Genomic DNA, 17,323 nt, shown 5'->3' with positions numbered 1-17,323 from the left:
TTCTACATGCACAATCCAGAATCCATGTTTCGTATCTAATCAGTTATATTCCTGGAGTATTTTAAGACACATTAAAACAAAGCGACTATGTGTTCAGTAGCGATGATGTACACAAAATAAAAACCTCAAAACTGGTACACTGGTATACTTAAGCTGTTCAGCATCATGATATGATTATCCAGATTATCTGAGGGGTTTGTGCAGGTATTTGTAGATTTCCCACTATGACAGCCCCTGATAATTTGATAGTGTGTGAAACTGTTTTGTAGGTGATTCACCACTACTTTATTCTTCACTGATTTGCTTGACCCTCTCCATCTGTCATCAGGTCTATCACAAGAGACTGCCTAGCCAGAATAATAAAGCGCTGCAGGTTCATCAGCCCTCTATTAGTGATTCTCTTCATTCTACAACACTGACTGTGTTGAGAAAAGCTTTGTTTGAGAGACTGTAGATATGAGTTCCTTCTGGTAAAATGGTAAAAGCACAGTACCAGTTAAGTTTAAGTAACCTGAAATGACAGCGAGCTTCCATTCCAACTTGACCATCTCTATTTCTGATCATTCTTCTACCCCTTCTGAATACTTAATTTTTATTTCATTAGGAATCATCCCAAATTTGTTTGTAACACAGACCAATTGCAATCTACAGCTGGATTCCTTGGTCTGTAACAGATAAGGTGATCCTAGCACATCCTCCAGTTTGACTGTTCATGTGTTGATCTTGCTTAGAGGTTGCCTCAAAACCTCTGTTCCATTTTGACACCCATATGTGTCTAAATGGTGGGAGAAACTAATAATATGGATGCTTGGTTGGCTTTGATCTGGACTCACTCCATGGCTGCCCATATATAATCAATTATATGCATAATGTATTTTTGCCAACAAGTGCTTGTATACTTAAACAACTCTTCTAAAATGAACTCACATCTTCTAGCAACTTAAGTACTGAACCACAGAGCAATAAAACAGTAAGATAGCAGGGATTAAACTGTCAAAAATAAACATCCTGTTTCATATTGAGTTTTCAAATCTGTTGGGCTTGAGAAGAGTTTAAAAGAAATTAAATTACTGGCAGTAATGTTTGCTGATAAAACTCACGCTCTGCAGTGTACAGTATGGAAATATTATCTTTTCTTTCATGAGCTGAAGCTTACAACACTTTTATTTAAAAAGCAAAGCATTATGGTTAAAATATATAAATATTGTCACTTGCTATTTTGCTGTGAGAGAAGTTTGAGTTTCATCTTCAGAGTGACTGACAAGATGAAATTCATAGAGCCAGATGTAGCATTAAGTGCTGCTTAAACCCTCTGCAGAGATATGAAAGAAGTCCTCAACTTCAGCAAATAAAATATTAGGCTTATTGTTATTGAGAAAAGATAGCAAACAATAACTCTTTAAAGTAACTAGCATCACATGAGTCACTACCACTACATTAGTTTGCATTACAGCTGTACTGCCTATTAAATAATGTTGACTGCTTCCAACTCACAAATATAATTTAAATCTCATATTTGCTCTTGGAAATCTATTGTAATAACCCACTTAAGCAAATCTGCAGTTTCTAATCACCTGTTAATTAAGTAATTTGTACCTGTGTAGACATGTATAAACACATTCTGAGTGCAACTAAATATGTGAAAACATGCATAGTCATAAGTATACATTTTTAATTTTAAGATGGCCATTAAACTATCGTGTCATGAAGCTGAGCACACAAAGATTGGAAAGCATGGCCTGAGCAATGCCTCTTTTTGCCCTGAGGTGCAGTCTCCCATTAACTGACTCCATTTTGTCCATAAGACCCTTGTTTCATTCGCTGCATGATCTAGATGGTACTCAGGGAACGTGGCAGCTGATCAGCTTTCTTATACTCATTAACTCCTGCCTTCCTTATCACGTTATGTCCAAATTCAATGTTAAGTCACTTGTTTGTGAGCGTAGTGTACTGCATTCACAGCTCCAGTATCTGAACACCTCACAAGCCATAGTTAATTCCTATTCTATAGAGGCAAAATCAATGCACAAAGATACCTTTACATATACTTTGCATTGTCTCATGGTAGCCTAGCTGCTATTAGTATTAATTAGACAGGTCATGGTGAAGCACTGGCTTTATGTTGTACGACAATTTGTGAGATGTGATAGTAACATCCTTTGTGGCTGCTTGCTGAGACAGAAAAGGATCTATCAGTGTAGCAGGTAACCAAACCCCGTTTTTATCTCAAGGAACATCTAAGTTTTTTCCTCATGCTTTCAAGATTCACAGTTGTCTGTGATATAGCAATTATGTGTGCTGAATGCAACACGTAGAGTCAGGGCATCACAAGTGCAGTTTCAGATGACAATCCCCTTTGTGTAATAAATGTCTATCACACTCAGGTTTCTCTGAGTACTTTCAGTCTCAGACACCTCTTTGCATGAGCTCTCATCCCAATGGCCCAGAATCAGCATCATCTGCTCAGCTCGCTGTCTCATTCAAGCCCTTCCTTTTATTTTTCGTTGTTAAAGTCAGTGTTTAATATATTGGATATTGGTATGTTTTGGTGTCTCCTAAGACTGTTTAAGTTTTAAAAAGGCATAAAAAGGATCTTATTTACTTTTCTTGTTTTCTCCCAGTGAATGTCCCTTCGACTGTAATGGAGGCCATGTCCAGACAAGACACCCTACAGCCATTTAATAAAAGTAGCAAACTATCCCCCGCCACTCCACAGCGATCCGTAGTATTTCCACAGACTCCGTGTAGCAGAAATTTTTCTCTCCTGGATAAATCTGGGTCCATCGAGTCAGGATTTAACCAGATCAGTGTCAAAAACCAACGAGTTCTTGCAAGCCCAACTTCAACGAGCCAACTAAATTCTGAGTTCAGTGACTGGCATCTTTGGAAATGTGGGCAATGCTTTAAGACTTTCACCCAGCGGATCCTCTTACAGATGCATGTGTGTACGCAGAACCCCGACAGGTAAAACCCAGGCTCTCTTTATTTCTGTCTCTACCGATAGCCAGATCCACTGCTTTATTCTTTTATCACGCTGTTATCGTTTCCAAAACCGAACCATTATTAGGAGGAGCTTGTACAACATAATTCACCTGCAGCTCTGTGAAGTAAGCTGATAAAAACCGCTGCCTGACTTCACTATTTGTAAAAACATTTGGTGTGTAAATGTACAGATAAAAGGAAATAGCTTAGGATATAATCTCTTTTTTTTTTTTCCAGAATGGCTTGGTACGTCTATTGGAGGCAGCAAAATAGAAGGAAAATTTATGAATATCATAGAAGGAAAAATGAGGTCAAGATAATTAAAAGTCTCTCTGTCTTCCAAAGATAATCTAACTTGCTGCTCAGTGGCTGTCACAGTCATTTCAGGGTTCACCTATAGTGTGCAATGTGTATGAACTTAATTAAGTACTAAGAGGTAATGAATTGGAATTTTTTGCTTAGTACTATTTTTCTTCAGAGCATGCAAACCATAAATTGTGCAAAGCTGTCAAAAGGAAATACCTAGTCTACTAGTGATGTGGAGGAAAACAGATGCCACTTATTCAATAAACTAATATCCACACAGAAGAAAAATGTTGACTAGATACCTCAGAGTCAAAGTTGGTTTGAAAGTTTGTCAATACAGAATTTTATGGCCGTGAACTGAGGATGAAATTTAGCTGAACAAGTGAATTAAAATTTCAGGTACTCTGACCGGTGGCACAGTAAATATAATGGAACCATTATTTATGAATCAAAGCTGGTTTATTTGACAATTTTGATAGCTGGCGGGACAAAAGACAAAAATCAAATTAATTCAATAAATAAGGCTGCCCAGGGTTTGTCTCTTCTTCAGCTGCAAAAGGTTTTGAACAGAAGTTATTCCAAGAACAGCATTTAATTGTGAATTGCATTTAAACAAAACACTGTAGAAATAGCTGCGAGTCTCTGTGTATATATGCTTGTCTCTGTCTCTTTGTGTACTTGGCTATCTATTTACGTGTACACATGGGCTTGTCTGAAACTGTGATTATAGAGGTACTGGCACATAAGTCCGGTTTTCCAGGATGACACTTTGCACATGAAAAATTATATTCCGTGCAAATCTTCATAGAATTTGAAGAGTCAATATTGTCGTGGCTGCAGCAACATTCCAGCATTTTCTTATTGAGGTGTTTTCTGAAGGTCATGCTGGTCTTCACAGAGATAGGTGCCACACTGAGGGGCAGGGCTGCAGGACAGAATGGTCAGTTTAATGCCCCAGTGTAGAACGTAGGTCCTAGTTTTGTAGACTTCTATGATGTTTTCAGTATTAAAACACCATAAACACACTACAGAGCGTAAGGTGCTGCATCACATCCAGAAAGGGGTATGTTGTGTAGTTCCCACACATGCTGTCTCAGCAATTTGTCGAGCTACATGTGAAGACTAGACTCCATTCTCTCTTTCACTTGAACCCGCATTTCCCTTGACAAAGTACCAAGCTGCAGGTAATAAAACGTGAAGGGTCTCTTCTAATGGAGCAATCTGAGGGTCAGTTAAATCTTCACTTTTCCAGTGAGAACGCCTGAAGATAAGTCAGCCTTACAATTAGCACTGTCATCTTGGAGGTGAGAGGTTTAGCTTTGTTATTCTGTTTTCTTTTAATTACTTTGGTAGTTTACTGTCTTTCTATCTTGCCGCTGGAGTGCGTATTTAGATTCCATATGTAATGCAGAACACATTTACCCAGTAAGTACAAGGCACTGTTTCCTCAGAATACCCTAAAACATACAAGGCAAATAATCTAGATCTGGCAGTAAGGTGGTTGCTTCTCTCCCATAGCAACAAAGAGGGAAGGGTGATAAAGGAAAAGAGGATTTGAGGAGGTTTGGGGTGTAGTGGAGAGCAGATGGTAAGTGAATGCAGTGTCAGAAGTGTTGAAAAGTATAAACTTGCAGGAAGATTTGGATCTTAATACCTAAGGACACATTCTCAACATTCATGCTAGCTGCTTCTTTGGCTTCCCATTCTCAGTAGAATTTTGTATATGGTCTTTTACAGAGAGATCTGAACCTAGCAGAGGGTGTGAGACAAACTTAGGATCAACCTGTTGCACAAATACAGTCACTGTGAATCTGAGTGGATCTGTTCAAGCTCATTGCATTTGCCGTACCAGAGTAATGGTTAGTGCAGATCCCAGCTGTCCCAGGATCTGGTTTCTCATATTCCTACTTATCAGAGGCTGAATTTACATCCCAGGTAGCTTATTGTCGCTGAGCAGGTGCTGTCAGATCAGCTACTCAGTGTCAGGGGAAGAGCTGTCCTTTGTTTCTGAAGTGTACGACATTTCTATAGATGAAAAGCTTCTGAAGGGCAATACAAGATTTAGTAGAGTCAAGAAAATAAGGCATGATTTGTGAAGGCATACCTGCCTGCCAGCCTGCTGGATGCAGCTCTCTGGCTGGTATTTCCTCCCCAATATCTGCAGCGCCGCTCCTGCTGATAAACAGCTCCCCATTTATTGTCAGCAATTTGTGAGCACACCAGCCACTCTGTCTTTGATATGACTGAAGCAGCAGGGGCTGTCTTCTATAGGAAATGGCCTTAGACTATCTGTTCTGGCTCTGTGTTTGTTTTTCAACAATGCTGATTACCTACAACGTGAGGTACAGGGAAAACTTCTTTGAATTTCAACAGGAGTTCTGATTCATGGGCAGAAATTTGAGGATAGTGGGATATCTGAGGTTTGAGAACTACAAAGAAACCACACCAAAACCAGCTAAATTCACCCAACTTTAAAGCTGCTCAGATTCAGAAGACATCTGAATGGGAGCAGAGAAGTGGGCAGACATGAAAAGCCCCAGATATACTTCTTTCTTTTAGGAAGTGGAGGGAAAAAAATAAGCAGGGTCCTGTTTGAGACATAAGTGATGGGATAAACTTTTTAAAAGAGATGAACCCAAAATAAGTGGTGTTTTCAAGGTCATCGGTGTTTGTTATTTTTAGAATTGCAATTTAGATTAAAATTAACTTCAGGTAATTGTTTGCTTCCATCTTCCCATTTTAGCCTGTTAAATGATTTTGGCTTCTTCTTGGAAGCTAATAGTAAATAGAGGTAGAGGGGATGTGGGAGATGAAAAACCCATCTGAATTCTGGGGCATTTTGTGCTTTAAGTGCTGCCCAGGCAGACGTACTCTGAGCAACTGTTCCATAAAGCAGGAGGCACAAACAGGAGAAATCCTCAGGTTTCTGTTTATTTATGTGTTCCCAGGAGCTGCCATGTGGCACTGTCTCTCATGCAACTTGTGCATTTCTGTGATGTTTGTTCTTCTTGATTGTCAAGGTAATTTGAGGGAAAATCTCTATATAACACTGTTTGTGATAAATTGGGAATGTCGTCAGGCCCACTCCATTCCTGTTTATTCAAAAGATCCTTTTAAAAGTTCATTTTTGGTGTTACACCTGAAAACTAAATCGTGAGGGTTTTGTTTTTACTACAGGTGCTTGATGTTTTAAATAACCAACTTGAAAGGTCTTTTTCTCTATGACCGTGGCCCAGACCGTTCTGTTTTTATCCTTTTCTTTATAGGTTCCATGTCTTTGACCTTGATGCTCGCCCCACGTCCACCAATTAATTTAAACATCTCCTGAAACAGACAAACAAAAAGTAAATGTGATCAAGAGTTGTCTATTTCTGTTTATAGTGTGGCTATGGAATATTGCTCAATTAAAGTAAACATCATGCTGAAGTTAATGCTTGTTCTTGCATAATCTTTTCACAAAGGTTCACAAACTCCCAGTACTTGTAGTTAATAATAACAAAGCGTGTACCCAGCAGCACCTCTCCCTGACAGCTTCAAAAGTCGGACAACACTCGCTTGCTCTGACTTTCTGGTTGTGTTAGCTCTTCCGCAAACATCTGCAGAGGCAGCCTGAGGATCCCCGCAGGGCTCGGCTCCTCCATACGTGCTGACGCGGTGCATGAAGTGCTCAGGGCTGTGGCCTTGCTGCGTTAGCAGAACGCTGCACCAGCAGAGGATGCAGAGCTGGACCTGGAATTACTGAGTGTTAGATGCCGCTCACAGTCCCGCTGGTTCTGGGTATGCTGCAGTCTGCAGTGCTCTCAGACTCCGCTTTGTTCGCCAGCCTCTGAAGTCAGCTTGCTAGAAGATCTCCCTCCGAAACGCCTTTTCACAAGGAAAACTGCATCCTAGCTCCTCTGACTGCAGCTGTGCACTCCGCTGCTGTTACTGCATGATGTAGAGATGGATGGATTCTGGTTGTGAAAACAGAGCTTGCAGCCTTTCATCACGCACTGCTTTCACTTCCATCCGTGTGCGCTGCAGGCAGACGGGCTTGCTGTGCCACCACGACGCCCAGACAGGAGCTGTTTCCCTCTCCTTAGCCCTCCGCAATGAGAAAAGTAGTTTCAACTCCGTGTCAGTCTCTCAGTTTGTGTTTTCTGGGGTTTTAAGATGACAGCAAAGTGCTAGTTTGTCTCCACGATGTGACAGCGTTTCAGTGATCGAATTATTGGCATTCAGGCATTCAGTATCACAATGAATTAATCTCTTAAATATTGCACTGGCATCCCGAGTAACCTCTGACAATAGCGAGTCTGGTTATGAAGAGGCCTCACTGGAAAGCAGTTCATTGCAAGGGAAAGAATCTGAAAATTTGGTGGAAAGTAATTATAGTGTTTTTGAAGATCATCGTAGTTCAGCACATCTCTGATGTATGATTTAGTGTGTATGTTGATGTTGGCTGGATGCACTGAGGTCTTGGGGCTGGATAGTGCATTGTTCCAGTGGAGGAGCAATAAAAGGCAATAGTTGGAGGGAGGTGTGGCTCTTGCTGAATCCAATTGGAATCAATCTGAATCTAGAGCTGTCTGTTAGCAGTTAGTCCAGGTGCAAAAGACACAGGTTTTTCTGTGGTTCCCTCCTGACATGTCACAAAGCACAAGCTTTGGTGGTGTTCAGTGAAACTCATAGAGCCGCATGGATTTTATACTGGTCCTATACAAGATGTAATTTCCCCTTGATAATTTAAGATCTAAGAGCATATGGCAAAATTGCTGTCAGCACTTTCTGAATGGAGAAGCAAAAACTGCTCCTGACTGACATGGTTTTGAAAATGTAACTTGAGAGCCTTGGAAACTGTTCCATTGTGGGTATCCCCCCCTAGTTTCACTTTCGTGTGCCATCCTGTAGTCAGGAACTGTAAGATTATGCTCTCCAGAAAATGCTGATTGATGCTACACGGCAGTAAAGCTGCATAACTGATTGATGGCCCGTGGGGTCAATGACAAGTGTAATTTTTCTAACATGAGAGGTTGCTTCTAGGTAAGTAGAAATCCTGCCTTTAAGCTCAGACAGGAAGACAGAGAACTAGGGAAATGTGTAGGTATGTGATTAATGAAAAAACATTAGAACTGCTTTTGATGGCTGTCAGCACATCAGTTCTATCAGCACATCTCTGTACACCAGCTCAGCTGTCCTAAAACATCCTTAATGTTCTTAAAAATACTAGATGAGAAGATTTTGATCAGGCTTGAGCTACATCCACGAGGTACAAAAAGAGACAGATGAAAAGATCCAAAGCTGCACTGTTCCTGATAATGATAGTTGAATGGTTTTGTAGGAAAAAAAAGCATTTCTTCAGGTACAGCAGCTCCATCAAAATGATGGCTTTCACACCTGCAAATGGCTGTACGCAGCTACCTGCAGTTAGGTAGATATGCAGGCTTTTGCACACAAAGTGATTGACATCTATTTTGTTTGAACATTAATTGTCTGGAACATCAGTATACAGCAGGGCCGTGACACAGCTGTGCTTGTATTCGCTAGCATACCTCGGAGCTCAGGAAGGTACAATTTGTTCTCAGTAATTCCAGTGGGAAGTGGCATTTCTGGTCTGCGACCACAATCCATCTAGCAGGACATCATTGCAAAAACAGCCTATGACAATCACTGTTTTTGCTACTGTGCCCCCTCTCTTTCAGACTGCAGCCCTCTGGTGTGTAGATTAGGTCTCACCGTCTCAATTCAGTGTCCCAGCGCAGACCAAAGTGATGGCAGGAGACGTAACTGTTACATCAAAGACAGCCGCGCTCTGCCCATGTCAATGCGCTCACTGAACCGAGTGCTGCTCATGTTCAGTCCTTCGGCACCAGTTTAAGAAATAACAACAACAAAAAGTATTGATTTTTGTTTGTTTGTTTATTTATTTGTTTGTTTTCTGAGGGGGAAGAAGGGGGAGCAACAACAAAAAAAAAAAAACCCAAACCAAAACCAACAGCAACTTTTCTATTTATTGAATGCCTTATTTTGATTTTGGAAAAATACTGTTGTATGTAAAATTTATCAAAGCTGGGTGTATTGGAATCTGTTGCATACATTACATGTGGCATTTTAGGATTGTCGCGGTACTGCAGTATGTACATGGGCTTTCCTTTTAAAATGAGCTGCTTAACGTGTCGTGCATTGAGCCTGAAAAAAATAGTCACTCTGCTCACTTGGTTCTTAATCAGAATCGTGTGTGTTTGAGCTAGAGAAACGTATCCCCCCAAAGAGGAGGATAACTTATCTAACAGCTCTTCTGCCACAATATGGACAAACGAAACAAATACAGACCATAATAGGTGAACTTTTGCACATCTCTTTGCCTTGTACATCAGCCAATGAAACTGGTTCCGAGTTCATAATGTGCACTCATAGCCTTTATAAGCAAGAAGCTTGTTCTGAGACAGCATAGGGGGTAAAAAGATTTCTCTTGGTATCATAATGTTCCATGGTAACTGGTTGGGAATTCTGGCTATTTATGTAAGAAGGTACGGTGTGAGTTTTCATGGTATGAAATTAATCACATTGACTGGATAAAAAAAAAGAAGAAAAAAAAGAAAGAAAGAAAGAAAGAAAGAAAGAAAGAAAGAAAGAAAGAAAGAAAGAAAGAAAGAAAGAAAGAAAGAAAGAAAGAAAGAAAGAAAGAAAGAAAGAAAGAAAGAAAGAAAGAAAGAAAGAAAGAAAGAAAAAGAGATTAATTGGTTTTATATTGTGTTGTATCATTTCTTGTGGTAGCTGTTAAAAATAGGTAACCAGAGGCTAATAGATGTTAATGGTCCCTTTCACTGTTAAAAAATCAATGTTTCTTGGATAGTGCATATCTTCACATGTTCTTTTTTCTTAGAAGTTCCTGATGTGCATATTTCCAAACAAATCAGTTTGCATTCAGAAATCATCTTTGTTTTGCTAGCGCTTGAAATGTCATGTCAGGTTGGATAAATACGTAAATTAACCATATTCCTGCAGAAAAAAAGACTAGACAACATGTAGCTACTCATCTTCCGCAAGAGAAAGCAGATATTCTCTACATGGCATCTGTTCCTTAAAACATGCTTTCGTATGCATCCCTGTTGTTTTCAAAGGCTGCGTTGTCCAGGTTAGGTGTCCTATCCACAGCCTTTACATATTTATTTTAGATTTGTTGGAAAGCAGTTTGGTTTTCAAATGTAGGTAGTTAAAATGGTAGGCTATTGAGTTATTGACCAATATGGAGTTATTAATCAAGCTAAAAAATTCTACTAGCAGGGCTCAGTGCTCTGAAGCACCGTAAAGTAGCGGTATTTGTGTTCAGCGATGCAGGCACCCACAATTAAGCAGCTCACTTGACAGATGAGATACTTTGCTTTACTTTGCACTGAATTGAATTGTGCGTGCTTGGTCACCATTGTCCCTTTCCCTCTAGTTTCAGTTTCTCGCCACTTAAGCATAAACATTTATTAAAGAGAAAGCAATTAAGCTGGTGTTGGCCATCAGCCCCAGAGATGCATACATCACGAGCAGTGATTTAAAACGTGGGTAAAAAATCATTCTTATCCCCCTCTCCCTCCAGTTACTAATTTTCTTAACAAAAAGCCTGGTGAACATCTGGGGACTCCGCCACTGAACTACGTAAAATATGAAAAGGGAAAAGACTTGTAATATGCTACAAAATCAGATCATGAAGGTTGGGGTTTGCGTCTACCAGGAAAGCAGAACCGCATCCACAGCTCTCACTGGAGATTATTGAGACGATGGGATGCTCCTCCACGTTGTGTTTGCTCAGTGACCATGGGATGCACTGACTGCACGGTGTATCTCTTTCCTCTGCAGGCCCTACCAGTGTGGTCACTGCTCCCAGTCCTTCTCCCAACCCTCAGAGCTGAGGAACCACGTCGTCACGCACTCCAGCGACAGACCTTTCAAGTGCGGCTACTGCGGCCGAGCCTTTGCTGGCGCTACCACGCTCAACAATCACATCCGGACGCACACTGGGGAAAAGCCCTTCAAGTGAGTACGTGAAGCCAGCAGCATGCAGCTGCCCCTCTCTAGCAGAGCTTCCCTGGAAAGCCAAGGCCAGTTAAGTCCATCTGTGATGTGACCCAAACCAGAGTTAAGCCAGGCTTGCTTTAAGGTACCTTGCATACCCAGAGCAATTTCTTATCCTCCAATGAGGGCTTGATTCTTTTAGTGACATGACGAGCTAAATCATAGCTGAAAATACAGCCAAGGCTGTAACAGGCAGTTCTGTAAGTTACTGACTTAGTGTGATGCCTGTATGAAGAGCTCACCTTCAGCTAATCTCGGTCTGGTTAAAGGGAGTGCGGGGGATGCTGGTGGTGCAATGTGCATCTCTTTGTTTGGTATTTTTCTCAGAAAAATATAAAATATTTATATAGAAAATATAGAAATATAGAAATATAGAAAATATAGAAAATATAGAAATATAGAAAATATAGAAATATAGAAATACAGAAATATAGAATTATAGAAATATAGAAAATATAACCCTGTCTTGTGGCTGAAGTTCAGTAAGATCGTAATGATCAGTTGATAGTGTCTAATTACCCAAAATATTAAGACAATAGGACCCAGTAGGACATTTCTTAATTAAGCAGACTTTGCTGATTTCTGTAGTTACTGGTTACTGAAATTAAAGCAAAGGACACAACTGCATCTCAGGAAGTTTCTCTGCTTTTACCTCCAGCAATAGTACAACTGATCCAGGTCCGTTTTACTTTCTGTTCTGCAGGACTCTGCCTTCTCACCAGGAGATGTTCTCCAAGACAGAATGCCCTTTTTCCATGTTGATGTGTGTGTCTTTTCTGAACTGACAGGCATTTTATGTTTACTGTATCTGGAACAAACCCGCTTTGTTAGAAAAAAACAGTGTATTGATATGAATTCGTAATGTGTTGATATCACTTCCTTTGAAAGCTGCCCAGTGTTCCTAGGAGGATGCTGGTGTAAGGCTGGGAGAGGGTGGATCTCCCCCTGTTCTATGAGGGCTACCTGTACTCAGCCAACTTTCCTCTCTGTCTTTGTCTTTCTTTTCCACTTTGCTTTTTTCACTTTTTCCACACTGTGCTCCAGGTCTGGTTAATGTAAGCCAGCTCGGCCACAGGGCTTGTCAGAACCCCTCATAACAAGCTCAGCAGAGATACCAATGCTTTGCCTCCATATATGGCTGAAAGAAAGCGTGTCCTCCATACATGCCTCTGCTGGGGACAAGGGGACAGAGCCAGGAGACAAATGCTGCATATCCGGGACAAAAAAAAAAGGTTTGCATACCAGAAACTTTGTCTGGTAGAGTCCTGCAGGTGGTAAAACATGGAAACTGGGGGCATCTCAGCCATGAGTCCACCAGAATTGGGCTATTGGGTGCTGAAAGCCCACAGAAGGAGAGCCAAAAACAAGTGAGAGCAATCACATTGATTTTATCTGGTTGCTGTGTAAATAGATTTTAGTAATTAATGGAAGAGGTTTCTGGGTCAAAATGGAAAATAGATTTCTTTTAATGTTAAGGTGTTACTTATGTGTAACCTTGTTGACTTCACTTAATTTTTTCCCTAACATCCTGTTTTTGTCATGTTTCCAATAGATCTAATCTTTTGCCCCATTTAGAGCTATTACTTGTCCCTGTTACTTTAGTAATTTTTCCGTTTTCCAAAAGGGGCCTTGACTGTAGTATAATTGTGGAAGAAAAGGCTTAATGTATGTCCTACAATTAACCAGCGGTCTGGGATTTGCTTCACGCTCCTTGTGCTGAAGTATTTATGCATTCTGGGCTTCACCTTCCTTTTCCTAAAGTCACAGCGTAGGGCAGCAAGAGATACAGATGCGTTGTGCAGCTGCTTTATGGTGAGCGTCAGCGGCCTTATTCAGTTCCTTTCTTTAAACTCCAGAAACAGCAGCTAAAACTGGAGCTGCCATTCTTCCTGCCCTGGTAGTCAGATAAGGGGATGCAGATGCCCTGATCCTGAAAGCTGTTCAGAAGGACAGACTTAACTTCCCTGCAGGTTTGCGGGAGGAGGGGCAGAGAATTTTTATCCAGAAAGCAATCCAGGCTCTCTGCTGGGGGAAAAACAGATAGCTGCTGCTCGTCCTGGTACCTCCCCTCTGTTTACATCCTCCTTTGAACAGGAGGGGCCCAAGGCCTGATATTATGTAAGCTTAGGGGGGGGAAAAAAAAAACACACATAAAATTCTAATAATCAGGGACAGTAAATGAGAAAATATTTCTATGCCTTGATCATACGGTTTAGGTTTTGTATGCTTGTCTGCAGTGGATTTTGAGTGCTCCGTACCTCAAAAAGTTCAGTACTTGTGGCAGTGAACACAATGCTATGAGAAAGAAGGGCTGTGTATGGAAAGTACTAAACAACCCTCATCACCAGTAAGTTGTATTAAAAATAACAGGCGCCATTTGAAACATACTGATAAATTTAATTTCGCGGGTGCAGTCTCACTGTTTCTCGTGCAGTAAGACAGCTCTGTTTGTAGGTGGCATTTGGAGAAATTACCTTGTGTACACATCAAGCAGGCAGTGCCAACCATTAAGTGTATGTTGTGTGGGCATTATTTCTAGAAAGCAAGTTTGAAATTGTGAAATTATTTTTAAATATTCCAAATTATTTCCTGCTTAAGAGGAAAACCCACCGTGGTTGGTTAAAAATCTTCAGATGTGAGAAGACACATTCTCTGTAGGTCTTAGTTAGCCCTGGATGTATGGTGGAAGGCTTTTCCATTTGCTTTTCATTATAGATAACAATGCTAAGTGAGGTTATCTGTAGCCAAAGCTTTAGCTACGCAGCCTGGACTGCAGGTCCAGTTAGAAGAGATTTTGTTTCATGTCACCACAAGCTATCAAGGCAGCCTCACCATTGTAATGTTTTTGTGTATTCTTATCTTTCTAAAGTCTCCGCTACGGCTGCTGGTCTGAGAACAAAGCCCTTTAGCTAATCAAAGGTGGGGGGAAAAGGGAATTAATTGTTGATTCTCATTTTATTAAATTCTTCTCCTCCCTATTTATTTATGAAAAATGTAAGGTTAACTAAAGAACTTGCAAAGTCAGGGCTGGGTGAGCAGGGTGTTTTCAGGAGCCAGCTGAAAATAATGAGAGGGAAGATTCTTTCAGACTGGGACAAACCAGGTGCTTTTCATCTTCCTTTTTGTGTTTGGTGTAGGATGAGGCTGTCTGCTGCGAGGCAGTATGAGACTTTGTATGTAAAATGAAGGCACGTGCATGTTGTAGGAAATGATAACACGGACCCACTTGTCACTGACACCATCTGATTGCAGGAAGAATTTAGACTGTTTCTTTTAATCCACCTTGTGCTGGTGGCTGTTTAAATAACATACAAATGTCCTCAGAAGGATTAACCGGAATTCGAGTGTCCTCTCAATTAGTAGGCAGCATTAGTGCCAACATTTGCACCTATGTTTCAGGCTTTAACAAAATTTTGGTTATGCCTAATTTGGCCATGCATGGGCTGGGTCCCCATCATTACCATAGGGGAGGTGGACTCTTTGTACGTTTAGTACAGCGGCACAGTCATCCACACCTTCCCTGCCATTTCCTGCAAGACTTTCTTCATGTCAAACCAAAGAGAGGAATATTGTAGCTTGCTATGATGTCGTACTACCTGCACCTCCGCAGGGCGAGGATCCAGACCTCCCATCACTCAGCAAGGAAACTGTTTGTCTTAGTAGACATCAAAACAGCAAAACTATCAAGTTGGAGCAGATGGCAATATCTCACACAGACCAAGTTAACCCCCAGCCTTGAAATTGATTCCAGTGCCTCTGATAGATATATATAAATGTATACAAAAATAATATAATAATTTGCAAGTTTGTCAGGCAATGGAAGGTAGTATATTTTGACACAGTAATCCAGTAACTAATCAGTTTTCTAATAAACAATCAGCAGTACACTAATGTGTCATCAGCACTTCAGGAGCTCTGGAGAGTGGACGATCTGCACATAGACGTTAATGAATACACCAAAAATCATTAAGTAATCAATACTTCTGAGTTATTTTCATTGAGCTGATAGCTCTGATACATTAAAGCTGACATTTTACATTTGTCGAGATCACAGTGCAGTTTTTAACAGTGGAACAGGCTGCTAAAAATATTCCACGAGAGACAATCAAAGAAACACAACTTAAAAAGTGCTGACATTTTAGGTTGGTGCAGCAACTTGGATGAATGTGTCTGTAATGCCTGTGCTAAATGCTCCTTTAGCAGAACTTCCTTACTAAATGTTACTAGTGTGAAGAACACCCCACAATTATGCATAATCATCAAACATCTCTATCCAGAATTTGCAATGCAAATTAAGGGGATAGTTTTTGGGGGGACTGGATACAGTAGGTTCTATTTGAAAGCAGGGACAGGGGATCCATTAGGAGTGAGTGACATCCCTCATCTAACTCCCTTGAAATTCAGTAGCTTTGTTAATGTTTTCACATTTAATTTTTTTAATGGATATTGTAGTTATCTGAAGGGAGAACAGGGTAGAGAGACTGAAGACACAACAGGCAGCAAAGAAAATGCTGGTGGTAGTTATGATTTCTCTCTCAGCGCACAGATAGTGTGCGTGTTTTCAGGTAATTAAGTAATCACTAACTCTGTATGTGCCTGTTTTAAAATGAACCCCGCTGCATAGTCAGATAAACTGCGGATCAGATAAGCAATGAGTTTTCTCTTGTTCTAACACTAAACAAGTATTGCTTTCTGATTTCTCTTCCTCAAACAGGCAATTGTGGATTTTAAATTAGCAGAAGGTGAAATTCTATTTGTCATCAATTTCTCCTAGGGGTTACAGAGCAGAAAACTGCAGACAAGCTGCTTCTTTGATGGCTCACTCCTAAAAATCTCTTTTTGTTCTTTATCTATTTGAACTGACAGTGATCAGAGCTACAGCAGGACAGGCCTCTCTGGAGAAATCACCTTCCCCCTGTCTATTGACAGATTCCTCTGTTCTGAATCAGACAGGCCTTGTCCCATCATAGGCATCAAGGTCTTGGAAGTAGCCACCAATTAAACCTCTTGAGCCAGTAAAATCTGAAGCCACTTTTGAGTGTCTGTTCTGATTAGGCAGGATGAGACAAAGCCCATCACACCCCCATAACCCCCCCCCAAAGCAGCTCCCTGGTCTCAATTTTCTCTCTTGCCTTCACCAGGTGCGAGAGGTGTGAGAGGAGCTTCACACAAGCCACCCAGCTGAGTCGACACCAGAGGATGCCCAATGAGTGCAAGCCAATAACAGAGAGCACAGAATCAATTGAAGTGGATTAACTGATTGACTGGTTGGAATTAAACTGCAAGGAAAGTCATGATTAAATGTCACGGACACTTAAGCAAAACCAAAGATTTCCTCTGAGCAACTTTCAATCAGTCCCAGAAAACCAAAAGCAGTAATAAAATAAATAAGATGTTAAGAGATATTGATCCTGGCATGAAAGTGAGACCAGGAAAGAGATTATTTATTTATGACTAGGGATGAGTCTTATTTCAACTGACAAGTTACTTGGGACTGTTAACATTTCAAGTCCCACCATGTATTGCTTTAATTCTAAAAGCCTTTATAATTGTTATTTAATACCAAAGTGAGGAATCTCAAGGGTTCTTCTGCCCACAGTTATGACTGAGAATGCACATGGACTTGTTTATCGTTGCACCTTTTTGTAGCATGATTCCAAGAATCCAGATGTAACCCTTAGATTTGGCTGGACTGGGCCAAGTTGATCTTGATGTGGCTGTAATAGAAATTGGTGTGTGGGATGGGGAGCAATCGAGAGCTATATCTGGGTCAGTGTCAGCCTCCTCAGACCAAAGGGCATTTCATTTCTGTAGTCTCATGCCTCACACTGTGTGCACTTTTTCATACAAGTAGTTTCATTCAACGACATTGCATTGGTACAGATATTCTTGGGGGATGGGAGAGGAGGGGAGGGGGGGGACCATAAGGAAAAGGGGGGAGGAAAAGAAATGGAAAAAAAAAACCACAAAAAAAAACCAAAAAAAGGAA

General features: G+C 40.8%; 1 protein-coding gene across 2 annotated transcripts in view; it reads left to right on the top strand.

The window, feature by feature from the left end:
• PRDM6 (PR/SET domain 6) overlaps positions 1–17,323 on the top strand; it is a 62,936-nt gene that overhangs the window by 43,719 nt on the left and 1,894 nt on the right. For both annotated transcript variants that reach the window (XM_032441390.2, XM_085529837.1), the window contains 3 exons: positions 2,622–2,964; positions 11,119–11,295; positions 16,476–17,323. The exon at positions 16,476–17,323 is cut by the window's right edge and continues 1,894 nt beyond it. In XM_032441390.2, coding sequence (XP_032297281.1) covers positions 2,622–2,964; positions 11,119–11,295; positions 16,476–16,590 — 635 coding nt within the window. In that variant the 3' untranslated portion in view covers positions 16,591–17,323. The remainder of the gene's footprint in view (positions 1–2,621; positions 2,965–11,118; positions 11,296–16,475) is intronic.

This window comes from Coturnix japonica, chromosome Z (genome assembly GCF_054131305.1).
Source record: "Coturnix japonica strain WE chromosome Z, WE-NBRP24, whole genome shotgun sequence".
NCBI classification, from domain to species: Eukaryota; Metazoa; Chordata; class Aves; order Galliformes; family Phasianidae; genus Coturnix; species Coturnix japonica.
This window is presented reverse-complemented; position numbering and strand designations above follow the sequence as displayed.